This window comes from Anser cygnoides, chromosome 4, assembly GCF_040182565.1.
Source record: "Anser cygnoides isolate HZ-2024a breed goose chromosome 4, Taihu_goose_T2T_genome, whole genome shotgun sequence".
Lineage (NCBI taxonomy): Eukaryota > Metazoa > Chordata > Aves > Anseriformes > Anatidae > Anser > Anser cygnoides.
In genome coordinates this window covers 53,260,761-53,287,628 of record NC_089876.1, presented here as the reverse complement: position 1 = coordinate 53,287,628, position 26,868 = coordinate 53,260,761, and the positions used below count along the sequence as shown (strand labels likewise).

Sequence of the window (26,868 nt, the reverse complement as noted above, 5' to 3'; positions counted from 1 at the left end):
ACTGATGTGTTTGTCCTCGGAATTAGTGATTAGAAACACTGTCAACCCATCTCCATTTTTTTAGGATGCATAGGCTGACCAGAAATTTGTTGTTTCAGCATGACAATTAGTAGTGGTAGCTTTGCCCTTTATTACGCTGGTTTTTGTATGTTGCAAGAAAACACTAATAATCACAAGTGAAAACTCTGTTCTGTTTCTGCAGAGTTTGTTGTTTAATGGATTTGGCACTCTGAAAAAAAAAAAGCTTGGAAGGGAACAAGTGTTTAGTAAGTTAAGAATTACTTCATTCTTCTGTGAAAGCTTCTATTAAATCTTCCATTACTTCTATTGAGGCTTTGTATCTGTTTTATGCTCTTTGAGTACAAGACACATGAGCGAAACAAGTAATTGAGCCTATTTAGTATTAAAATGCTATTTTTTAGATTTGGAAATCTACATTATGCAATTACACTTTTTTTTTTCCAGGTGGAAAGTGGATCTGGAGCTTTTCATAGTGAAATTCTTGAAAGCTGCTGCTGTTGCATACCTCAAATGACAGCATTCACGTACAGTTCAAGATGTTTGGCTTTACGAACAGTTGTTCTGTTAGAATTACATTTTATTTTGCTTTTTTGTTTATTATACATTGCATGAAGTAATAAAAGCTCAGAGATTGTACAGCTGAAGCTAATCCAGAATTTGAGAAAGGTAAAACTTCTATTGCACAGTGTGTTTAACAAAAAATGTTCAATGACTAATTCTAAAGTATTGGAGGAGGAAGTGGGTTGGTAATTAGAAGTAGCACGGTACATTATCCTATGGAATAGTGTGGTAAAATAGGCTTGCTTTTAGACAGGCACTTTCCTTCAAATAACTTCAGCAGTTGCTTGGACAAACACTGCATGTAAAAAAAAAAAATCACCAAAATCAAAATCCATTAGTTCTTCATCTCCAACAGAATAGAGACGTGTTACCTGTTTGTATGGGAAATTTTATCTTAATAGGTAATTTTAACACCTTTTGCAGTAACATGGAAGGGTCCTGGCCTTGGCAATACATTTTCGTACCCTAGGTTCATCTTTGTAGAATATCTCTGTGATTTCTGTGCCAAGAGTTCACCAAAAAAGCTTGACAGTATATTTAGTTACAGGTTTAAAAAAAATCATTTAAAAAAAAAGAAAAAGAAAAAAAAAACAACACCCTAATCCATTCAGTGTGATATTTGTGTTCCTGCTGTAAATGATGTAATCATTCTGACTACCGGCCATGTGCTGTATTTTTTTTAGTGATTTTTTTCTTTTCTTGTTCTGCAGCTATTTTCTGGCCCGTTTCGGCTACTACAAAACTGGACTGCGAGTGACAGCGATTGCAAGACTTGGCCCTTCCCCAGGGTTTACCTATTTGCACTGCAGTTGTTTTATAAAGGAAGAATTTCTCCTAGTGTTGGATTTAAGTTCATTCAGCCTCCTCTTCCTCTCGATAGCTGCTGATATGGTTGTATAGGTACTGCTTCTCGTAATCTAGCTTTTTGCTGTAAACGTGAGCTGAGCATTATGTTTCCAACACATTTTATTGGAGATTGAGTACGGTGTGGGATTATTATTTTGTATTAATAATGTTAAGATTGCAACTTGTAGCTTAATTTTGTATTGTGGTTCGTAGCTTTAAGACATGTTAAAGAATACTGTGTGATGTCCGAAATAGATTGTAAAGTTCTTGGGACAAGAGGTGTGTTTTCATCTGACTGATGTGTTGTACGTGCTTACGGTTCTGTTCAAATAGAAATGCTGTGCAGGGGAGGGGCTTTTGCCTTTAGCCGGGTCAGGAGAACTAGCTTAAAAGTGAGCAGGCTCTAGTGCCTTCACGTACAGCTGAACTGTGAGGCAGAGAAGCAAGTCTGTTGTAAACATGCATAATCTGAGCAGGCATTTCCAAACCATGCATTAATTTACCTATACTCCAAAATGTGGGTTTGGCAGATGGGGCGCACGGCCATAGCTGATCCCCCTAGCACCACTACATGGTGGGTAATATGTTCTCATGGACTACTCCTATATTAAATCTGTTTGGGTTGCTTGCAGAGCTCAGGGTGCAGTTCCCCATATCTGGGGAATCGAGGCTTTTATTAGCATACAAAGTGAAAGAAAATGACCTTTGAAAGTGGTAGCAGAGACTGAAACTATAGTGCCTCTGCTGGGGCTTCACACCGGACTGTAATTTGGTTTGATCAACCTCCAGTTGGCTGGGGTGGCAACTTTTTTTAATGTTAGTTGCTGTTGTCATGAAATTGCAGGACAAACATTTATGCTGTATTAAGGTATGCTATGAGCTGGAAACAAACAAAAAAACCCTTCATGCATGTGGAATTTTGCACATCACTCTTGGTGCTTGACAGGGGTTTCTGTCAGCATCCCGAATGGTGTTGTGTCAAGCCTTGGACTGTGTTGAATACACTTGGACTGATGAGCTTCCTAAATAACTGGAAGTCTTCCCATAGCTAAGCCTGCAGTCTTATAAAAGGTTAGAACTTTTTCCCCCCGCCATGAAGTGTTAAAAGTACACTTTCACATAATACTATCTATCTCTCTTTGGAGTTTGTGGAGGGAGCTTAAAATGCTAAATGTTACTTTGATGCTTCCAAGAATTCAATTTTTTTGGCTTGTAAAGTATGTCACTTTTCTTGTGCCACACTTATGTCTCTGAATCTGTAAACCCAAACAGTCCCAGTAACTAAGTAACAGCACTGCTGAATGTTTTCATAAAAACAACTTTGCTGCTTAGAGATGTGATTTACTACGTAAGTGTGTGTATGTGTACATATATACAGAGGCAAAAAGTGATGACCTCATCTTAACTAGCTCACAAGAGCAGTCAGTTTTTCACTCTCAGCCAAACCCAAAATTACTGTAAGCAGACAGAACTCCATTGACTTCAGTTGTAGTATCGCCATTAACATCAGTACTCACTCAATTGCTGATAGTTGTGTGTAGTGATCAGTGCTTGAAATGTAAACCTAAAAGAAAAAATTTGTTACCTTACAGCTTTCCCCGTATCTTTGTGCAGAAAGCAGAGAAGGAGAAGCTAGTTAACATTAAGGATTTTACATGTAAGTCTTAACATTTTGTTTGCTTAATTTTGGTGCTACCTTTTCAGAATTCTGTTCTTAAACCAATTTAACAGCACTTGCACAGTGCCCTTTACTTGGAATCAGTTGTTGGTCATGTCATAGAGCAATTACTAGATATGAAAACTAGACCTTTTGTAACATCTTGGGGAAAAAAGCATCTTCAGGTACTTGCATTGTGCAGAAGTATCTCAGAATTTATGGGTCATGTTCCTATTTAAAAAGATTTAGGGTCACAAGGGCAGCATTATGATAAACACAGTGTAGTCAGCTGTAGATGTTTCATATGGCCCTCATTTTGTCTGTATTCAAAAGATTTAAATTTCTAAATATTAAATGTGCATGGTTGTAGTGAAACAGTTAATAGTCTTACCAGAAGCAAAACATTCTATTTGTGTAATATTTATTGATGTTAAACCCACATTATACCAGCACAACAATCCAAAGTAATGATAGTACATTTTTATAAATACAAATAAAAGGTGGCAAAATAATGCTAGTGAAGCTAAACAAAAAAAAGTAAATTAGCATGTCACAGTTGTGAAAAATTGGGCAAATGATGACATACTTGTTCTAGAATATAATCAGATTATTCCCATATGACGGACTATGACATTAATTTAGAGTAACGATCCCCGGCACCGGTCATATCCTGCACCAGTTTGCACTGAATAGTACTAACTTATGTGCTAAAGTTTATTAGTCACTAAAAACAAAACAAACTTTGTGTACTTACAAAGCAATACACGTATAGCAGTAATGCAATATATGGTGTACACAATTACAAAATTAAAAAAAACTAAGTACAGGACTTCTGAATAACTGAACTGAGATAAAAGATTTCAACACTTTTATTATAAATAATGAAAGATACCATATATGTGCTTCATATAAGGAATACAGTGTTTTCCTTTCATAGCAAAGTATGCTCGTACCATCAAATGCTCATTTTTCTTGTCACGTCTAGTAATTCTTCCATCCCTCCCTCCCTCCCCCTCATCCGAAATTCATTCGGTTCTAATTTAAAACTACCTTGTCAGGTCTGACTAGGTAGGGCTCCAGTTTGATGTGGATTTGCCTTGCATTCTGTAAGGAGCTTTAAGGCATTTCATCTACTGCGCGCAGACTGCACCCATTAAAAGAGCTGTAGTTTGCCTACAATAGGGAGGATAATAAAAAAAAATAAAAGTCCACCAGAGACATATGCTATGTTAAGAAGAAAAAATGGCGCACATTTTGGTGGTGTTTTTGTCCATCTTCAGTTTCTGCTTCCTCAGATCTGCGAGTTTCTCACCTATGGTGTATACTTGTCATTGAAATTCCTATTGCAGTCTCAACCCATTTCTCACTTACTATGCATTTCTAAAATCCTCATACGCGTTACGCAAGCTCTAAACAGTCAGACGTCCCATCCGTACATTCCCTAGTTTTCAGCTCACCTTAGAATTTCAGACTCCTCCGTGGGAGCGTTACGAGGTCACAGGCTGTCCTCGGGAAATCCGCAGAGAGTTTCAACCTCTTGCCCTCGCCCCCTCCCACCCCTTGCAGTAACCTACTGCACCGGTCGTACTGTCGGCATTTTTTTTCTCCTCTAGTTACTAAGATTTATAGTCTGGAGTAGACTTATTACGTCAGCTCTTTTTCTTCATTAGCTTGAAGAAGTTAAATTACTTACGCTTAAATAATCTTTGCTGTATGTTTGTACATAAGCTTCCTCCTAGGTGGCAGAAAGGAAAAATACAAAAGAATTTAAAATTATGGCGTCGATGTTGCTTTATAGAATTGTCCACACTAATGGCACTTAAGGCAAGGTTTTTGTTTTTTTTTTTTTGTCACTGTAGAATAAAAAGCAGGTTGCAGAGTTGCAACGTTTGCTTATGTTTCTCTTCCTTGTCCCTTCCTGTTTTTTTCTTACAATATTGCACTTGTTCACTGTAGCTATCAGAATGCATTGCCATTTCAGAGCTATAGATAACCATACATTCTAATTTGCTTGTGATCTAATGGCCTCAAATAAAACGTCTCGCACCATTAAGATTGTGTAGCATCTACTTACTGCTTTGGAAGGCAAGTAGTGATAGTGTTTTCTTCTGAAAAATCTGTCTCACTGATGCAGTTTGGCCTTTATGAAAAGGGTTATTTGTAAGAGCTGAAGCAACTTAGGTATAAGGAATCGGTGAACGTGATTTGTTGTGCAATGTGTACATTTCTATTAATAATCTACCTATTCTTCTAATTTGGTATAATGAATAAGGAATATATGGTTATTGTGTTTGTCTTTTATCTTTCGTACTTGAAGGTGTCTGCCTTTGCATAAAGTGACATAGGAGTATCATTGGTCAAGGCAATGGCTTTCAGTGTTTCTGCTTTGAAAGAAAATGATGGAAGTGGCAGCTCGGGTCTACAGATCATCGCTCTCTACCAAACCAGACTGCATTGTCAGATGGACTGGATTTGCTTCAGGCTGGAAAGCTGCTTTGATGTCTAGTCCTTGGTCACAAAGTGCAGCGTATCGGCTGGTCGAGGGCCGCACCTTCTTTGGCTTGGTTGTCTGAGGTTGTTGTTGCCACTGAGCTACAGATTAAAAAGGAAAGAAAAAAAGATGTAGACATCTTGACCTCTGCAACAAAGCGTACCAGATGCACAATCAACCCTTTGTGAAGGAGATAACCAATTTCTGAGCAGCTGAGAAGCATCACATCAAAGGCAAGTTTGCTTCATTTCTTAGTGTAGGTTTGTTTTTTTTTTTTTTTAATTTTCCTCAGCATCTAGTTTCACCATCAAATGTGGTTAGTAAAAACCAAGTATCTGTTTGTTCCTTTGCCTTTTTGGCATTGCTTTCTACCTTTCTTTGTATCATCGATAAGGGCAACAGCAAGGTGTTTATGTCTGTGCACTAATATTACAGTGACAGGCCTGTTCTAGGGGTGGTTGTTGGTCAGGAAAAGAAATCATCTGGTTGTTGTTTGGGAAGGGAAATCATTGCCACCCCTTGTACGCAGAAGAATGCTGAGTGGAGTTTTTAATTCACGAGTCATTGAAACGATCGTTTATCATTCCAATTTTCTCACCTCCTTTTTTCTTGTTATGAGGACTGGTAATGGATTTTAGTTTAAGAAAATGGTCACTGTGCAAGGGGCTGCTTTGGAACAAACTGAATAATTAAGCAGAAAGGCTACTACTACTACATCTACTACACTTCTGGTAGTCACCCGTGTATTACAGACTAATGGATGAAAGAATACAAAAGGTTAGGGAAGTGCTAGCAGAGCAATAGTAATAATGATCCACAAAATTAATGTCATCATGCCGTTATCTGTTGTTAATTAGCTCTATTTAATATACTAAGTAAAAATAGAAAGCATGCATGCTTGTTTTGATTTAGGTATCTGAAAGATGGTGGGAGTACTTTGACAGAGCATGTGTTGTCTTGATGTGGATCGTTACTATTGAGGAGAAACTATAAACAAAAGAAAAAGAGACCCAAGTAAACCATTCTGCGAACAAACCGAAACTTGGAGAACTGTTGCTTTTGGGGGATCAATGTGATCATGAAAAAGGAAGCCACTTACTATAAACATCCAGCCTGGCAGTGCAAGACACAATCCCAGCCTCGTTCTTAGCTGAAACGGTATACCAACCGGCATCCTCTTTTGTAGCTCCCTGAATAAGCAGGCAGATGTAGCCATAGTTATCCTGGTGCATGCTAAACAAAAGAAAAGTAGAAAATTACGATTTAAATTGCAAACCAGCGTAGACTGTTTTTAAATGTCCTTATACACAGGCCCAATCCTAGTTACAGATTAATTAATTGTAGTCCACTTCTAATTAATATAAAACTTCCTCTGAAATTAACAAGTGAAAAATAAAACCTTGAATATGCTTGATAATTTGGTAGTTTAATATCCTATATTGAAAAACTAAGAAGCAAAATCACATGCAGCAATTTCTCTTTCAGAATTACAGGTTAAGACATCTGGAAGTCACATTGACATAGTGGGGATGTCAGAACTTACCCAGACTTTGTGGGGAAAGGATAAAAGATTTCACTTGAGGAACGAGGTACTGAAATATTTGTAGTTATTTTGAAGAACCAATAGTTTATTACAGTGTCATACCAGTAATGAGTTCCTTTTTATATTATTTTTAAGTATTTTACTAAATATTATATTAAAATTTTCTTTTTATATTAAAAATATTTATATTTAAATCTTTTATATTAAAACTGCTCTTCAGTGTTTTTACAAAATGCAATCAAATACTGGTAACAAGCTTAAAGATCTTACAATCAAAAAAATTTATATAATGACATTTTTCCCACTGCCCCTATAGTATTTCTGCATAGAGATGATTTGGGGGATTTAAAGGCCAGCGCTAACTCATAGCTGGATTCAGAGACGCACACACGCTGTAGTAGCAGAGCTGGGCTCAGCTTTTAGCTGCCTTGGTTCCCAGAAGGAGCACGGGAAAATGGATTGCTGAGGAACGGAGACAGAAGTGAGATGCTGCACAATTACTCTACCTGAACTAGCATTTACTAAATGCTGGAGAAAAGTGTGCATAAAGCCCTGCATAAAGCATTTACCTCTCGTAAAATTTTAAAACCCTCAGTTGTCTCATGGAGTTAGATCCACTTGAGTGGGCATAACTAAACTTTGGGCCAAACGGAGCACACATTAGCTCCTACCAGTCAGGATACTGAGCGGGGAGAAGGAAGAGATGGAGCGTTAGTGTCTCCACTACTTCTGCGTTATGATTTTGCACTGGTATGGATATGTAGCTATCCCAGTACTGTCATTCAAGAAAGCTCTTTTGCTTAACTACACAGCAGAGTTAAGAATCAATGTTTCCGCTGAGAAGCAGATAGAGAAATTTTACTGCAGAAAACCTGGGCTTGTAAGTAAAGCTAAGTCTTAGTTCCAAACGAGAAGAGACCACTACACGGTGCTTAAAGTGCAAAGATAGCTGTTCAAGGCTGGAAAACAAAGCTAACATTTTAATTCTAGCTCAGTCACCAGGCTGGCTGCAAGTTTGAATAAATGTCAAAAGGTATTACAATAACTAGTTAATATTTATGGCCTGCTGTTCACCCAAAGCACTCTCATCTTCTAGTTTTTCAGTTGTATTACAGGAGAAACCATTATTGAAGTGATGCCTGATGAGATTACTCTAAATCAAACTAACCTCACTCGGTCAGTGCTGTGTGTGAGTGACTCATTCTCTTTCTTCCAAAATATCTGAGGCGATGGCTCCCCCGAGATTCGACACTCCAGTCGCACTGGAAATCCCTCAGTCACACCTGTGTTTTGTAGTTTCTCTATAAACACAGGTGCTTTGTGTACTTCCTTAGCTGTGGAAATAAAAATTGCAGAAAGGTTGACACTAGTCTTTAAAAAGTGAGCTTTTCTTTCAGCAGCATGCGAAAAAACAGTAATGAAAAATATAAGTGGCAGGAAACTTAAGTGTTGTCTTCATTAATCACGAAGTCCAACCCTGATTCCTCTGAAGAAAACAGCCACACCAGTATTTTAATAAAGGAGAAGTGAGCTCTAATAGAGCTGAGTGTTTTCCTCCCCCGCCCTGGCCCCCAGGAGAACTGAAATGTGGAGCATGAAGACGAGATTAATTGGCTGCACCGTGCTTGTTAAACAGTGCTCCTTCATACTCCATAAAAGGATGAGCCTTTAATTATAGAAGGAAGTGCTCTGCCAGCAGGTTGGAATGGCATTAATCTCACATCCTGTGCAATACACAAATCATATCATGCTACCAACCCAGAGGTAGATACGGCTCTGCACAAACCCCCCGTAAGAAGCACACTGGGGTGAACACTCTGGTTTGTGGCCTCAGCTGTCCCTCAGGCTGACAGCCCTCTGTTCGTCACTGTGTGCGGACCCGCAGGTTACCTGCCAGCCAACCTCGGCCAATGCAGAACGTAACCGTGCCGCCCAGAAGCGTACTGCAATCCCGTTACTGCGCGCTTCCCCCGTCTTAGTCCCCTGCCCCTCAGCCACGTCCCCTGACAGCATTCACTTTTCCTCGTGCAGCGCTCAGCACGAAGGCGTTACCTGCAACAACGAGCTCCAGGCTGAACGTGTTTTCACCAGCTCGATTGCTGGCAACGCAGGTGTAGATCCCAGCATCTCTAGCTGTGACTGGCTCTATGATCAAGGAGTGCACGCCGTTCTCACGCACCAGCATCTTGTGCGAGCTATCGGGACGAATGGGCCTTCCATTAAGTTGCCAGCTTAAATCGGGAGTTGGTAATCCACTAACCTTCGGCGCGAACAGAACAATGGGAAACTGTTAGCCATGCAAAGCACTGGAGGAGTCCTGACTTGTTACTTCAGAGGAGCTGGGGTTTGTTTGCTAGTGCAGGTGTACCACAAGATTTACTAATTCCATCCTGCATTACACATTGACTCAGTTATATTAATTTACTTGCTTTTTGGCCAGCTCCCTGAATTCCGTGATGTCTTATGGGTGTGACTGAAAAAAAATCAGTGTTTAGATATGCTAGAATCTAAATAATAATACATTGCAAAACAAAAGGCAGGGTGACACCGTTTGTCATTTTTGACTGTTTGCTCTTCACGTGGAATAAAAAGATACTCCTTTCTGAATTAATTTCTTGTGGAAAACGTGCAGACAAAAAGATGTTAGCTGACTACTTATGGAACTCTAAATTCCATTGCACTGAGGTATAACCCAGTGACAGCGCTGCCTGCACTAGTTTATACTTGGTCTGTGTGAACGAGTCCGGCACTGTTGAAAGCCGTGCCACTTGCTGGGGGTACTGCTCGAAAACAAACAGCTTCTCCCAGATGTACCAGCAGAAAGCAAACAGAAGAAGTCCAAGCCTTAATTAATTCTGCAAGGCAAAGTCATAAATCAAGATTAGACTGTCTGAAACTAACAGAGGATTGAAACTGAAGTGGTAAAAGGTCTTAAAATGGAGAAGCACTGTCTTTATGGTGTTTGCTGCTTCCCCCCACGCCCCAACATAGCTCAGCTCTAAAAATCAGCTTTCTGTTAGCTGTAAGATTTGCCTGCAGCAATTTCATTGGAGGCAAGTTTTTATTGTCAACTTTTGCTGATAAGCAGCGAGATTAATTAACCCACTGACACTGCAAACTGGTAAAAGAGCATTAAAAAATCTTATCTAACTTGTTTTTTTTTGACTCAGCCAAGGTTATGGAAAGGTAGCTGCTGTCCTTTGCTTGACGCTTACCTTGCAGTCCATTCGGCATAGTTTTCCTTCTTGAACAGTCATGTCGCCAGGAGCCTGCAGAAAATGAGGCCGGAAGAATCGTTCCTGAATTGGTTCATTTTCATCACCACTGTCCCTTGATCGAGATCGTGGTCTTAAAATAACATGAAATAAAGGTAAATTATTTTTTTTCACTAAATCAGAAGTATCTAGAAACATCTAGACAACAATCTTGCTACAGAATACTTACTTGTAATAATCATATATTTATACATGAGAGTACATTTTGTTTAGTCTTTAAATCACTGCAATACAAATAAAAGAAGCTGGCAAACCTTAGCACATGGCTTCAGTTCCTCATTTCTAGCGTCTTGTGCATTTAAACCATTCACTGTTGCTGATTACAACAGACAACACGTGTACTGTTTGTTAATTATGTTTACCTTTCAGAGAACAACAGCAGCTAAAAGCTAACTCATCTCAGTGGAGAAGAGACTTTTCACGTCACACTTAGTTATTTTTCATCTTCTCTTGTTCTGCACCACTGAAGGCTGTATAGAAGATTCTGTGGATTAAAATGTAGCCACTCTGGATATTTTTTCCTCGTTTAATGCTTACGTAGCTTTTCAGATGTCTAAAGCCAGCTCTGAAGCACCTAACTTTTTTGCCACTGGGCATGCCCACAGCTCCTTCAGTAGCTCCTGCTTTGCAGCTCACAAGCAATGTTCTGTTCTAGTTGGCGAGTCCCTAACCATTTTTGCCAATATACATATCTCATACACATGCAGCTAGGCTGAAAGATGGATGGGTAATTAAAAAAAAGAGCTGTATTCGTATCTTTTGCTAATTAGTTCTGTAAGACCTGCTAGAAATGATGGTATCTAGTCAAGTGCAAGCTACCCATGCAAAATCTGCTGTCACAGCGTTTATACGCATCCAGGTCAGGTACTGCTTTTAAGAGGACAACTTAAAGGTCCAAGTGACGAGTGTTTCTCAGTGCCTCGTGAGGCTGAGCCAAGCAGGTTAACTAGCACCACAGAAGGGTGAAAGTACTTCTGAAAACCACCACCTCACTGCTTCAGCTGCAAAATGGCAGCATCGATCAAAGCAGGGAGGGGAAAAAATTACACCAGATGAAGTGGAAAATAAAGAGGCTAAGTGTTTGTCATTAAAAGCAGTTTTTTAACGATAGTATTTTCTTGAATCTTAACTAGGTTTTTTAAAGCACAGATTTGAAAGGAAAGCTAAATCAGCATGCTGTTTGGTCTAGTGTCAGAAATTAAGAATGCATTTCTTTTTGCCTCTTCATAAATTTACCCCTAAAATTGCAGATGGCTTTTAAGCCTTAACCTTGAGAGCTGAAACCACTTATTTTTATTCTAAAACCTGTTGTGGTTTTAAAAAAAAAAAAAAAGAAGAAAGAAAGAAAGAAAAAGAAATGAATAGAGCCAAATACTTGAGATGCCTAGGAATGACAAAGTGCAATAGGCAGGAATACCCATGGATTAGCTGCAGGTTTGTTAGAGTTGCAGTGCAGGCATTAAACTGCAGAGCAACTTGCAGCAGTGCTGACATCATGGTCTAAATGTGTCCGGGGAGACTCCGTGGGGCAGTGTGGCACAGTGCACAGTAGCAAGCTGGGGAACACTTCATGACAGACCACGTGATAATCATCACTAACTTGGGATAAAGGAGATCAAATTTAAATTAATGCTCTTACTGAGAGCAGGGGCAATAGGAATACATATATTTTTTTTTAATTTTCCTTAAATCCCATGCATTTTAAAATGATTTGTTTGGGGCTGTGGCTGCAGTGCTCTTGCAAGAGCACTCAACACCACTTGGGTGCTGCAGTGTTGAGCACCATGATGTCTAGGAAATTGAGCCCAAGCTTGGTACACCTCAGGTAATTCAAAACCTCGTTCCCAGAAGAATGCTAAGAAGGTAGTTTTTGCAAGCTAAGCAAATGTCAGAAAAATATGACATTAAAAACGAAATGACAACTAGAAAGTTCTAAATGCTCTAAAACGGCTGCAAAGTAGTGAAGATAACAAAACCAGAGAGCTCTTCTGCCAGAACACGTTCAGTAGGAGATTAACAATACCGCAGGAAAAAGCCTGTCAACAGTGTCACAAGTCATAAGGTTCATTAAGATAATAATTACACTTGTAAAAAAGTTTTTGTTGCTGTGAAGCAAAAAAAGCTTACAGAAAAAAAACATTGTAAGGCCACAGGAGTATTACTTATCAAAAGTGTATAGAAATATGCGTGACAAATCATAGAGCCTATGGGGGAGCGCAGCACTGTGGTATGCTACATGAGAGAAGCTGATGGTGGGAGTCTGTTGTAGGAATGTGTTACATGCTCGAATTTCATCAGTCTCGGGGAGAACGGGGCGATGGGAGTAGTGGGAAAAGCTGCTAAACAGAAATAGCACTGTGCTGAATGCTTAGCAGAAACAGACCTCCTGTACAGGAAATAAGAATTCCCAGTAATTGCCCTAATTTTAATTAAATTGCTATATGGAAATCTCCCGTTTATAATTCATTACTCTACTGGACACCCATCTAAAACTCTAGTGGCACCTGAGTGCTTGCAGCAATTAAAAAGCAAAATACCAGCTGTAAGTGGCGTTGGATTTCAATTGCATTTAGCGAGACTGCAAAACGAGCCTTCCCCGTTATTACCCCTGGGTTCTGCCTGTTACCGAAAGAGATCCGTCCGCATCGTATCCTCCAGAAAGGAGCAGAAGTGTCGCTGCTCGGAGTTCCCTTGCCCTTACCTATTTTCCTTTCTCCATTCCCCATTTTTAAAGACGTTTCCCCTTTCTCACCCTCGTGCATTGACTAATTCAGTTGAAACCTGACTCTTTGAGGCATTTTTTTCCTTCATGGATTATCAGAGACTTTTCATTTTTACCTATTATTTGCAGGTGTAATGTGTCTTATTTGCTGGACAGGCTACACCAAACAGACACAGCTTTCCTGGGCTGTTCTCACAACGCAGCGGTGGCAGGAAATTCCCTCCTGCCCCAGTAAGCGCTTTGAGCTCAACAGGCCCAAACCTGAAGCGTGGGAGGGGGCTGGTGGAACGCCTCCCCGAGAGGTGCTGGGAAGCACTTTCAGGGCTGTAGGAAGCCCCGTTTGGTCAGGGCAGAACTAAGATTGATGAGATCTTTAAAATCCAGACACTTCCTAATTAGCAGGTTCTCCTATGTACAGTTCTACAGTATGCACGAGCAATGTGAGTTTCTTTGCTGCACACAGACGTAAGGGAATTACACCTATTCTACATGTCATAATTAGGCAATATTGAGCTTCTCTGGCCTGTGTGACCATTAAGCAAAACACATGCCTCGTTATGGCAACTGAACCAGAGCCCTATACTCTGTTGAAAGCAGTTCTGTTTGGGTAACCAAAATGAATTTTTTGTGTTGTCTAAAGATGTCTAAGCTGTGCTAAAAGGCCTCATAAATGCTTTGGGCAATGGAAAAAAAAAGTATTTGAAGGGAAAATTCCCTTATATGGTCCAAAAACATAAACCAAAGCTCTGTATGTGAATAATTGTAAACCTCACCAAAGATAAGTTTAATACTTTATATCTGACTCATAACTCCTTGTAAGAACCTAAACTGAAATCACCAAAATACTGAAATATTTCAAATGCAACTCTAATAAATGATGTGGCTTGCAGTTATTTCTGCTGTTTCTTTAAATGAATGCTTACTAAAAGCTGCAGAAAGTATAGGCTCCCAAGAGAATTCTAGCCAGGTGAGATGTTTTAAAAACCATGCAAGTGACAAGGTCTTTCCTAGCAGCTTACAGTCTAACGTGAGAGACAGAGTAGTTAGTGAACACCACAAAGAGAGGAGGAGGCAGGCAAAATAAAAGATACTTTAAAGTCGCGTCATTTCAGAAGTTGCTTGTAATTCTTAGTCTGCACATTTTGAAGAAATTTTAGCAGAGGTGAGGTTTCCTCCTGTATGCCGTATATCTGCCTTACCTTAGATCAGGTTCTTTATCATAGCAATTTTTCAAAATAGATATTATTGAAAGAAAAAAAAAACGCACGAAGTACCTTCTAATATGAGGCTGGCCAGGAGATGTCCAAGGGCTGCGGCCTCTTTGATTTACAGCCTGAACCATCAGCCTTCCTGTGCAACTTATTCTGCCCTGTTATGATGATGGAGAGGAGGAAAATTAAAATACTTAAAGCATGTAATATTAATAAATGTTCAACCTTATCTCTTCTTTGTTGCCCACCTGTTACAGAGTCTGCAACACAATCCCTTCTTTCACGAAGTTATTTAAAATCATTTGTCAAGATACCTTCAGATATTAAACTATTGTATCAGCTTGCAATCTAACACCAAACAGACTGAAATAACTGTGACTGTAATAAAGTTAAAATGTTCCACCATCTACTTTTTATCCCAGAGTTTTTTTCATTAAAAACAAAACAAAACAAAGCCCTCAGCAGTAGTTCCACCAGCAATTAAGTCTTACAGTACATTGACTAAGTTATTGATGTGGGGGCACTTGGGCGGGTTCTCTGTGTATGGCACATGGAAAACAATTTCACCGGGGACACAAGCAGCCTTCAAAAGGCAATGGCCTTATTGTTACTGCTGGACTGGTAGAAATGAAGTCTGTGTCCCACTTTTATTCCCATGACCCGTTTAGTTCACAAGAAAAACAACTGTGTTAAAATAAGCCATTGCACATGACCTACAGCAATTTCTTAAGCAAAAGCTTTTTTTTGTGTTACAAGACCATTAAAACCATCTGGAACAAGTAAATTTCTATTTTAGGCCCACTGCATATTCATCTTTTTCTGGCAGGTGATGAATTCTCACAATTTGGGATCATCTCTGTCTCTCAATACATGAAGGCTACACAAATGGAAACACAAAGGACTAAGGAATTTGGATAGGGAAGAACCAGCTGGGAGCCAAAGATTTGGAAAAGTTGTGGGATGAATGGGAAAGAAGTGATGAATGCGGGAAGTGATTCATGAGAAGATGGCCAGAAAGTACGGGAAATCCAGACTTGTGGGTGCCTATTGCAAAGTGGAGAGAATGAGATAAAAGGAAAGAAGGCGAAAATAAGGACCCAGCTTGAGGCCATACTTAAAGCTAATGGCAAGAGATCAGTTAAGGGATGTAGCCCATAAGTAAAGGCCTAAACAAGGCAAGATTTTATGTTTTTCTAGGTCTGGGGTCAGTTTGCTCTGGATTAAGTTATATGGCAAGTTTTACTGCAAACCCCAGTGGTGTCAGAAGTTTAATTCCAGATCACTGCACTTCATATCATAGGCAATGGCGCAGCATTAACCACCACGGATGATTTCCAAGGTGTGTCAACAAGTCGTTTTACACACATAAATTCTTTAGTATTAGTCCGGATAATGAGACAGCATCAACTGGCAGAGCTTTAACGAACTGAATCCTTTGCTTTAACGAAATAAATTGATTTCTAACAGCCAAGAACGTGCCTTTTTGCTTTGTAGTTTGATGGTCCTAATAGCAAAGACCAGAACCCAGCAACTGTCTAGCAAGTATCTGCCAGTCCATCAGAACCCTGATGGGAGCTCCCCGATATCCACATATTTTGCTTTTCTTAAGGAAAGGTTGCCAAATGTGCCTAACTTTGTGATAGCTTTGAGATGCGGACAACTTTCCATTAGGATTTAGGAAGCTATGCCAAAATTATTTCCACTCGGGATGACTTAAAAGAATTGGAATCCAGATCTTTTAGTGTGAAAGGCTAGTACATTAACTCATAGCCCATCTTTGCCTCCACCGTACTGTTAAATGCATAGTAAAAGCAAGCTAATAGCAGAAGAGTATCTTCGCTTGGGAATCGTACTGTGAAGGAAGAATATAATGGGCTTGGTGAAACAGACAGATGTTTTGTTTAGGAGAGCCAGAGAAGGATGCTTCTGTTTTTTCTCCAAAGAGGAAAAAAAAAGCACAGAGACAGAATTTTATCATTTAACAAAACTGCTTTTTCAATCCCCAAACTAGGAACAGTACAAAAACACCTCATTTTAGTACATTAAAAAAAACATTAACAAACTAGTGTCATCAACAACAAGAGCTAATAATCTAGACTAATTCACTGTTGTGTCATCAAACGAGCTTTACTCAGAATAACAAATGTACAAAAGCAAGCCCTAAACATGCTCACATGAGTTATTCAGGGACAGATGTCAGTGCCCGAATTCAAAGGCAGTTTATTCATCAAGTTATCTAAGATTTTGGATCCCATAGTAACACTACATAGGAAAATACTGCACATGCACTAAAACAACTTTCATAGGAATATGAACAGGATTTGCATCCTAACTTGCATATCTATCTGTGCATTTTTTTTAAATCATTTTTAAACCTGCTGTTAACTTGCTCAACTTAAGTTGAGCAAGTTAACATGCTTTAAGTTAATTTAAGTACCAAGTGTCGTAACACAATGCTCTTCTTTCCATGTGTAAAAGTTCCCAGCTTGAAGAATTCCCTCGGCCTTTTGCTGTTTCTTTATTCTGTTATTTGTATATGTAGAAAGAACATAGGTGTAAACAACCTAGATTTAAGCACTGCAATTTGTAGAATCAGGGGGCTGGACTACAACTGCTCTTTCCACGTTGCCTGTGCACAGTCCCATACGTTCACACGCTGCAACACGAGCGGGATTGACAGTAAAAGAGCACGGCACAAATGGAAGTGTCATGTTAAGTAACCTAGCAACATTCATAACAGAGCACAACACTCCTGTTTAGATTAAACTCTGTCTCAGTGATAGAGTTTATTATTTTACAGTGTAATTCTACTTGCAGCCCTGGTCTTGGCAAGCTATTTGGTGCTACAGAAGAAAGTAATTCGTTATATCCCTAAGTTATGTTACTGCCTCAGTTTCTCACGTGCAAATAATTTCCCTGGGTTTGCTGTGCTGTAGGAAAAAGTGGATTGAAAAAGTTACTTCACTAGGATGCTCTTGCATTGGATCTGTGAGGAAGAAATAACATTATGAAGCAGTAACGCCGTATTTCAGAACGCTGGTTAGACTTTGGGATCAACACAGGAGACCGTCCCCCCTATATAATAGGGGCCTGAATTTTTTTTTGTCTGACAGAATCACTATCGCTGCCTCATGTAACCATGTGGAGGTGTGATACAATCCCACTTGCTTCAAAAAGTTGGCCTCAGTCAGTAAATGGTGTCAATAGAAGAAAAATGAAAGAGCTGATCAGCCTGACTGGGTTACTTCTGCTTGATTTTTCCCCCTTGTATAACACATATGCAATCCATACTCAGTTAGGATACTGAGATGCTATCGGCTGAAACAAATGGCGGAACAGTGATTAAAAACAACATCCATCCCCTCTGAAACCTCAAGCCCTAGGAAAAAAAAAAAAATGCTGTTGAGTTGCTAATCTCCCGAAGATAGAAAGGCCCCACCCTCCTGATGCAAGGTGAAAACAGAAATCTAACCTTATATACTTGATGGTGACTTCATCATTTAATTAAATTATGCATATGTAAGATGAGATAGTTTTCTGAAGATTCATGTTCAGAAGCATGTTTGCTCTGGAGCCAAACCTTCATTTACCTGTGGGTTAGCAGCCATAATAGTGTAATTCCCATCATCATCCAGGGTGGAGGCTGTAGTATGCAGCGAGCAAGTTCCATCAGGTTCTCTTTGAATTCGGTAGTGATCACTTCTTTTAGAAATTTGCTTCCCATCTTTAAACCAATAAATCTGCGGGAGAAAACAGGGCATGGCTGAGAAGAGGTAGGTGCTCACTGTCATCATTTCTCAATTCACAGTGCTAACAAACATTCACTGCCGAAAACTTCTCTGGTAAGCAATGAAAGAAATCTGGTTCAATCAACTAGCAGAAGCGCAGAACCACGCTCCGTGAACCACTTTCAATAAAAGCCAAGTTAGAGAAGAGCAATGGTTCGGGGAGAAAGACTGGAGCACGAGCATTTATGTAACAAACATAGATGTGCAAAGGGCTGTGCAGATCCCAAAGGCAGAGCCGCAGCTGAACATTTCAAGAATTGCAAATAAATGTCATTACAGAGAAACGTTCCAGATCAGACGAGATTACTAACTCTGCATTTTTCTTTCCCTTAAACCTGAAGAAGCTGGAGAAAGAACTTAAGAAAGCTATGGCTCTCTTGTCAGAAAATAAAAACCTAAACCACAGTGATTACCAAAATAATTTGTTCAATGATCAATTAAGTAGAACAAATGACCTCACTGTTGAAACACCAGATCTGTGGCATATCCTTTACACTGGCTGGCCAGACCAAGAAGCCAGAAGGGGAGTCGGGCGCTCGCTGGCAGCAAGCTGTTCCGTATGCACGGGGCCAGCTCAGCGTAACGGCACGACTGAAACCCACAGCGTCACCCAGCTGTGACAGATACCTACAGAAACAGACAGCTTCACATAGCAACAGGAAACACTTCAAAGTCAGCATTTAGACAGCCTTTAATAACTGCGTGCCAACAACAGTAGAGTTCCAAGTTGTACAGACCAGTTAAATTATCTATCAAACAGAGGCCTTTTCCATTACTTTTGATACACAATTTTACTCTCTGGCTGACCCGAGATCTACTTTTGATGAGCCAAAAAATGATGCATGTAGAATAATATCTTACAGTAATCCATAAGTTACACACACACACCACATATGTGTTTTAAATGCCTTAGACTTGAGGCGAAAAAAAAAAAGACTCAAATATTTTGACTTTTTTCCTTTTAAAAATAAGATGAAACCCCAATCTGAATTCTGCTGAAAACAAGAAAGAAATGTGAAAGCAGACACAGAAACGTGTGAAAACATTACAGCAGGCTGTAGTCAGCTCCCCAAACTAGTATTTGAGCAGAACATCATTTTCTTGTCATTTCTGAAGTGTGCATTACTCCTAAAGCTCAGCTAACCTCCTTCAGGCACAGAGCTTTACCCCCAGCCCTCACTTCTCTTTAAAGCAGCGTTAGCTGAAAATGCATTCCCAAGTGGCTGACGTATGGAGCACGGCACGGAGGTGCAAGAGGGCAGGAGGCGGGTTGTGAAGCCGGCTCCTGCAGGAGGCGGTTTTGTGGTAAAGCCTCAGATCACCTGCAAGTGCATACACACCCCTGCTGCCCTGTAAACAGTTATTCTGGTGGTTTTAGGCTCCCAAATTATCTTAAATTCACCCTGGGTGCTGTGCTCCGCCTTTGCTGGCAGGCATGTCCCCAGGAGGCTGCTTGTGCAAGCGAGGAGGTGTCGCTGGGGGAATGCCGGCGCTGTGCCCCTGCCGAGCCCCCCTCTGGTGGCCAGCGAGCCCCCCAGTGAGCCCCTCGTGGTTGCCCAGCCAAGCCCCTGGGGGCTGGCACCTGTCCCTCCAGCAGGGGGGTGCCTGCATGCTCCTGCTGGCCCCACCCTGCAGGGGGGCAGGAGAAGATGGAGGAGCTGTATGCGCTCCCCACGTCCAGTACTTTGAAGGTACCACTCGTAAAGACGCATGGATGGACAGCAGCTACAGATAATGACACCAGCCTGGGTTACACAGAATCACAGAATGGCTCAGGTTGGGAGGGACCTGAAAGCCCACCCAGCTCCAACCCCTGCCATGGGCAGAGACACCTCCCACCAGACCAGGTTGCCCAGGGCCCCATCCAGCCTGGCCTTGAGCACCTCCAGGGATGGGGCATCCACAGCTTCTCTGGACAGAAGTTGTGTTTAAGCTGTGTTAAAGCAGAGCTTTGGGAAGATCTGCGTTCAACAGCAAGTGCTGGTGAGCTCTCCCAGCCCTGCCCCACGAGCTGTACTTCCAATCAAGTCATTTCTCTGGTGCGACAGGCAAAGGAACATCCAAATACAACGTGTTTCTGACTCACCACTACTGCCAAAGGAGGGAGAAGAACAAGTCCCTCTCTGACAAGTAGAATCAAGTATTAGCACAACAGATGATAGGTCTGGCTTTTACCGTGCTACAAAGGTAACTGTATTTGTCCTGGTTGCATGGCTGTCAGACTGCTCGCAGGAGGAAAACCAAAACGTTTTCCTCACAGCAACTCCTGAAGTGGGAATTTAGGTCTTGTAGTGAGGAGAGGGTGCCTGTTTCCCAGTAAAAATGAAGCAAATCACAATTCCTGATAGAATTTAATTTGCTAGCATTATACAGAGTATGTTCTTCATACTTGCCAACATTTCAAAGCTCTAAATTCATTCACGTGTGGGAAGAATTAAGGGTCTACTTTTAAATTGCATTAAAACACAATAGAGAACGTTTGGGAGAGAATGAATGGAAATTTCCCTTAAAAATTAACTACCATGTATGGTTTTTATATTAACAAGCATTATGTGTAACTAGAAATGATTTCATTTCCTCAATAGCTGGTTATACTTGTTTCCCGTTTTGTCTGTCAGCAGGCTTGCAGAGACTCTGTGGTGCTAACAAAAGATTTAGTAATGTCTTCTCGTCTGCTGACAGAGCACTTACTGGAGATGCAAGAGATATTTGATCACTTCTATACACATGCTAATGGATGTTGGTAACAACATAGCTGCAAAAAATGAGTTTTAACTTGCATGCTTTACATGTGTCATAATGCTGCTTGGAAATCTACTGCATTAAGTAGCAATTATTCAATAACAATGCACTTATCAGAAATATCAAGAGACATGCCAGGAATTATTACATGGAAATACACACAAATATTAACTGAACCAGCTATCCAAACATCATGCATATGTTGTTCAATACTCACTTCCACTAGGTTTAAGACAATTGACATTGATTGGTCTTACTTACGTGTGGTAGATTCTTAATGTTGCCTTTATCTGACATGGAGTTAATAAGTAAAACGCTACCACTGTTGGAGACAATGGCCCTTGCAGTAAAGTATTTTCTTTCTAGGACACCTTTTAGTAAATGTATGATTAAGCTATGTAAGCACCGAGCACTGCATCTGGACTGCTTTTATTTGTACCAGATTTTCAGAAACCAATGTGTAATGACTAGAAATACAATGGAATACACAGTACGAAAGGGTTTTTGATCTTGGGCAGAACAGTCATTTTTAATCACTATGAATTATATTCAGCCATGTGAAGAGAGATCGGTACAAGCTTTGTGCAACATTCAAGTCTCAATTGACCTTTCACATGGCATTTTCCTAATTCTAAAGAGAAATATCCTTTAAAAAGAAGTATTCCACAATCCCTCTTGTATTACCACAGGTTCTCATTTTAATGAGAAAATAGTTTTACATTATGCTGAAGGTTACAACAAAAGTACACTCAGATTTAAAAAGTCATATTTATGAAGACAGAATTTGCACATCAGTATTCAATTTACATGGCATGTTCAGGGGAAAAAATAATCAAACCAATAACCCTGCTTTAGAAAAATCCCTCGTAATCAATGCCAGATTTTAGAAACACTACAGTCCTTCCCAAAGCCATTCCTTGGCAGAGCTGACAGAATACTTTGAAGGGAGGAGCTTTAAGTTAGTAAATTATTTCCAGCTTTTCATTTGCCAAAGTAAAGAATTTATCTGGGGGCAAGACTTCCAGCTTCAACAAATGACAGCAACAGGACAGCCCTCAACCATCAAGCATTTCAAAACTGCTGTCTTGGCATGCTCAAGAAGGTGAGGGGATGACAGAGCCTTTGAGTATCCAGCTAACAGGTAGGTATCTAATGGGCCTGAAATTGGTTCTCTCCCAAGCAACTTGAGAAATCGCACCAAGCATCTGCAAGTGAATGGAATAAAGGGCCATAGTCCCAGGTGCAAGAGCAAATCACTTAATATGCATGCTTTGACACTGCACAAAAACAGAGTGTCGTATCTGAATCGGAGCATGTTCACAACAGCTACTCCTTTACAGTGCGACCCTTTAAGGAAAGCATTAACAATGTGGTCTCCTGGCCGTGCAGCTGCTAATACCAAAACAAGGAGAGCAAGGGAAGGAAGAAGAGACATCCTCTTTCATCTGTCTTAAATCAGATTAAAGTGACTGTGAAACTACACCTTAATTGAAAACTGTGAAAAGAAGGGAATGGCTACAGTTGACTAAGGCTGACTCATAATAGGTCGTTCAGCAACTTAGTCATAAGCTCCAGGCAAAAAGAGCACACTACACCTCTAACAGCAAGGAGGCGATTCCCCTTCCACCCTTATTCAATGCAACAGGCTTTTCTGTACGGTCATCCCCAAAGTAATGCTGGGCACCAAAGGGTTGGTATCACTCGGGCTTCTCAGCGTGTCTACACTAGCTCCAGCTTGAAGCAGGAGTGCTTTTTTTGATACGAGTATCCTGATCACCCACACTTACATTGTGGTAGTTTGCACTGTGAAGTGGTCTTGGAGCACAGAATTGGACCCCTTTCAGATGAAACTGAGCCAGAAAATGTGCTCCAAGAACACAACTAATGTGCTGCATCTGCTGCACTCTGTGGGATGAGATTAGAGCCAGCCTGCAGTGAAACCTCCTGAAACGCACGCAGGGACAGAGAGCTCATTCTACAGATTTGCTCCTCCTGGTCTGCCCCTTTCTTTGCTACCTGACAAAATCCATTTCTCCTATTTACAGTTTGTGCAATAACATACACTTATAGCATTGGACATGTAAAATCCGTTCAAAATCCTCAATACCTGAACAACTTATACCAGAGATTTTCACATTCGCTCCTATCTAGGAGGTAAAAAGAGCCCCTAGCCACAAGGGGTCACTGTAAGAACTGCAAGGACCTCAAAGGGAACACGCTGGCTTTGACAAGGAGTAGGATGCTGCTGCTGTTTGCTTGCTACCTAATGAGTCGGTTGACTGCCAGGCAATTTTTGAAATGAATAAATACCACCTACCAAAGAAAGGCATTATTCCAGACTACTGACATCATGCAGCTGGTACTTGTGTATTTGCTAAAAGGAAATGCTTCCCAAGCCCAACACTCCCTCAGAAGCTCATCATTACAAAACTCACCATCATGTCTCATCTTGCTATTGGGATATATGGGAGCTTACGGTATTTGTCTGCCTTCCTCTAACCTTCAACAAAATTAAATCTTGTTAGAGTGTGTAGATATAAACTCTGCAGTGCTGAAGAATGCAGAGACACCACACTGGTTCCTGAACCAAAAGCAATGTATCTTTGCATTAGCACGTTGCTGTACTTGAGCTAATTAATCCATGTTAACATGGTGTGATTGCTTTTGGAACCACTGTGCCAGCTCACATGGGAATTTCTAGCATTGCATTGCATTCTGTGGTGCAGATACACCCTGAAGGTAACTGAAAATGACAGAAGTATTACTTCTAGGTAAAATAATTGAGATGAAGTCTCAGGAGGGAGGGATTAAGAACTGAAGTCTCATAGTAGATTTTTGCCTGCTATAAATTTAAATACATCCAGCGATAATGAATGTGATTTGTCATTTTATACCAGCTAGGGATCTTGTCAAGAGAGAACATCTGCTATTCCTGTAAGACATGGTCCATGGGGTCTAGGGGCTCACTGTAAGGTACCAATACAGAGCTCTTCAGAGTGTATCTAGAACCGTTCACCTTCTTTTCTTACCTTTGGCTTTGGATTTCCTGCCACTTTGCATGTAAATGTGACTGGCATTCCCTCAAAGATTTTGTAATGCTTCAGCTTTATCTCAAAATATGGTGACATATTGTTATCAATAGGTTCATCTCCATGTTGCACCTCATCATCTGATTCCTCCACAGGAGATCTCTCCAGCCTGTATTCAATTTCACTGATCAATCTTTGCTCAAAGCTGGAGACTTTATATTCCTGTCAAACAAGAAAGGTACGTATTAGTGTGTAGCTTCAACACATTACTTAGCAAGTTATTTTTCTACTTTTTTCTTGTTGTTGTTATTCTACTGATCTCTGACAATCCATTAAGGTTTTACATATAAAAGGAAACTGTATCTTGTTGAAGAAAAACACTATAATCCATGCCTCCAATAACTTCCCTATGAAACAACGAAGACATCTGGTATGAGGCAACAATTGTATTTCATGTTATCTTAAGGTCTAATTTATAAGGGGAAGGAAAGTCATTGGTTGCTTTCTTTCCATTTTTTAAAAAAGCTTACAAAAGTATTCTGAAGCAGTTCATAAAGACGAAAGAAACACTCTAATATTTCCTTCAGGGTAGAGGCAGATTTAGGGTGGGTTTTGTTTCCAGATGGCCATAAGACCATATGGTTCACATCTGCTATTTGCATAGAATTGTAACGGAGGCTGAACCAGAAGGCTAAAATGATTTTGTTTACAGTTGCCTGTAAAAATGAGAAAATGGCAGCACTGTCCATGATATTTGCCTCCCTTCACTCCTGTTACCATGGTCCCCTTTGTCTGGCCAAAAGTATCACTTCTTCCTTAGAAAGAAAATTTGTTATGAGAGTATTCAAGATTTAGAAAGAAGAGTGGAAAGTTTCATCTGGTGTAAAATACTACTACTTGTTTAAATTTGCTATTCAGATACTGGGAAATGTTACTGTGACACACACACACGATCACTTGCCTTCTTGAACTCTTCCTTCTATCTACTTTGCTGTACAGAATCTTGCTCTGAATCTTACTGCTAGCAAAGATAAAGCCAGAATTCAAAGAAATTCAAAAGCAGGAGAAAATCTTTACAAGGCAATGGTCTTCTCAGTCAGCAGATATTTAGGCACTCTTGCAGATGACCTCTAACTATTTTCTCTGCCCTTACTTTATTTAAGGTAGAAAACACATCTCTCATGGAATCTCCTTTCACATACCCATCCTCTGTCTTTGACTTCAGCCTGGAAATTACATGCAGCCTTTCTGCTGGCTGGTTACAGAACTAACCATCACCCTCAGTAAATGGAAGAAGAGAGAAATTTTTGTAAGCTGCAGACTTACTTGTTTATTTATTTGTTCCCTGAAAGTTTCTCATAAAAGTAGATCATATACTTTTATGATATGATCTTATATGTGGTATACATAAAGAGCAGCTGATTTAGATGCAAGGCAATTAGTATCGGTTAGCATTACAGCAGAAAGATACTGGAGCACACCATTACTGAAGTTAAGGGGCCTGCACTCAGACCATCTTTAGACCAACTGAGTAACAGACCAACTTTAACACCATGAAGGGGATGCATCCCCAGTCTCCCCAGTTATTAATGTTGGTGACCTCTTGTTATTAACCAAAAGAACAGTAAAATGGAAAGGGCAAAGATGATGGGGGGGGGTCAGTAAAATACAGGGAAAAAAAAAAAAGAACAAGGAAGAAAACAGCAAATGTAACCTTTTGAACATCCACAGGACTCACTACAGAAGCATCAACAGAGCGAGCTTCCTGTAAGGACAGAAAAAAAGATCAAGAGGCAGAAAGAAGACAGAGAAACATCCATGACAGTTTCTCAGAGTGTTTATCTGGAGAAGGTACTTTATGTGGTAACATAAGCAAATGAATGCTACACGTTTCCGAATAGCAACTCTGGCATCTGAACAATGGAGAACGTGTACCTGGTCTTCCAAGCAGACTTTCTGTTGAGTTTTTGGTGTGCATCCAAAAAGTGCAGATTACACACATAAAGACAAGATGCTTTCAAGATAGTAGATGTATTTTTGCCTTGAGAGACTTAAAGGGCAGGACAGAATAGGATAAACGGAAGAGTTTAAAGCAGAGAGAAGACATTTGAGTACTCTCACAACCTTATTCAGTATGGAAAAACTGAGCAATAGGCATGTGGTTCTCCAGTTTACTTCACTGATATATAACACATGAGTTCTGTAATCAAAACCATCCTATCTTGTGTATATTTATTGTCTAACATAGGGCTTTTTTAAAATAAAAGAATCAGCCCGATAAAAAAGAAATTTGAAAGAAATTTTTTCTTTTCCTATGAACTTGCGGAGTTGTGCAGCACCTGTATTGCAGGCTCCTCTTCTGGTTCCTGTATATTGAAGACAGTTGCAGCACTGTCTGCTCCCAGCAATCGACGAGCCATTTTTTCCTCGTACGTTAACCTCTGAACAAAAACAAAACAAAAAGGGAGAGGAGTAAGAATGAGGGAAAAGCAGAAAAAGGTTTTCATTACTCGTTAAGAACTACAAGCAGGGAGACAGTACGCAACGCTTTATGTAGTATAAAAAAGAGCAGCAATATGTTTTTAACAGAAATTTTCTACCACAGTTTGTAATGCATTTTTTTTGCGTTACAAGTGGCTCCTCTGGCTTAAGCAACCCTTGCCCTGACTGTGCCATTTGTTTCCATCCTCTTGCCAGGAACTTGGGCAGGAATGAGCAATAGGAACTGCTTAAATCAGCATGGCCATCAAAAAAGTGCATGTCAAATCATCCCAAATCTTACTCCTAGCTGTTCTTCTCAACTTTTACATTAGAACCACACGGCAGAAAACTCTGCCAAAATGCCAAGGATATACTACTCTACTACTTCATTATTCTGTCTAACATAAAATGATAGTTTTATAGAAAAAAATACTTTTTTAGATTTTAAATTTTTACTTCTTCTTACTCTTTCTCAAATTAAGGAGACAGCTTATAAAAGAC

The 26,868-nt window shown here is 40.1% G+C and overlaps 1 protein-coding gene and 1 long non-coding RNA gene across 11 annotated transcripts in view; one reads left to right on the top strand and one right to left on the bottom strand.

The window, feature by feature from the left end:
* Nucleotides 1-245: 245 nt before the first annotated feature.
* LOC125184318 (uncharacterized) lies at nucleotides 246-10,652 on the top strand. The gene is made up of 6 exons (XR_010831520.1): nucleotides 246-266; nucleotides 466-687; nucleotides 1,293-1,482; nucleotides 3,021-5,809; nucleotides 7,062-7,165; nucleotides 10,290-10,652. It is a non-coding gene; the product is annotated as an uncharacterized lncRNA (long non-coding RNA).
* PALLD (palladin, cytoskeletal associated protein) overlaps nucleotides 3,490-26,868 on the bottom strand; it is a 200,695-nt gene continuing 177,316 nt past the window's right edge. For 8 of the 10 annotated variants that reach the window (XM_066996743.1, XM_066996745.1, XM_066996744.1 and 5 more), the window contains 10 exons: nucleotides 26,226-26,327; nucleotides 25,601-25,651; nucleotides 23,887-24,108; nucleotides 17,918-18,067; nucleotides 14,391-14,485; nucleotides 10,335-10,467; nucleotides 9,172-9,379; nucleotides 8,288-8,453; nucleotides 6,676-6,809; nucleotides 3,490-5,677 (listed from right to left, as the gene is read on the bottom strand). In XM_066996743.1, coding sequence (XP_066852844.1) covers nucleotides 5,505-5,677; nucleotides 6,676-6,809; nucleotides 8,288-8,453; nucleotides 9,172-9,379; nucleotides 10,335-10,467; nucleotides 14,391-14,485; nucleotides 17,918-18,067; nucleotides 23,887-24,108; nucleotides 25,601-25,651; nucleotides 26,226-26,327 — 1,434 coding nt within the window. In that variant the 3' untranslated portion in view covers nucleotides 3,490-5,504. The remainder of the gene's footprint in view (nucleotides 5,678-6,675; nucleotides 6,810-8,287; nucleotides 8,454-9,171; nucleotides 9,380-10,334; nucleotides 10,468-14,390; nucleotides 14,486-17,917; nucleotides 18,068-23,886; nucleotides 24,109-25,600; nucleotides 25,652-26,225; nucleotides 26,328-26,868) is intronic. The other 2 variants (XM_013175276.3, XM_066996746.1) reach the window with 1 other exon arrangement.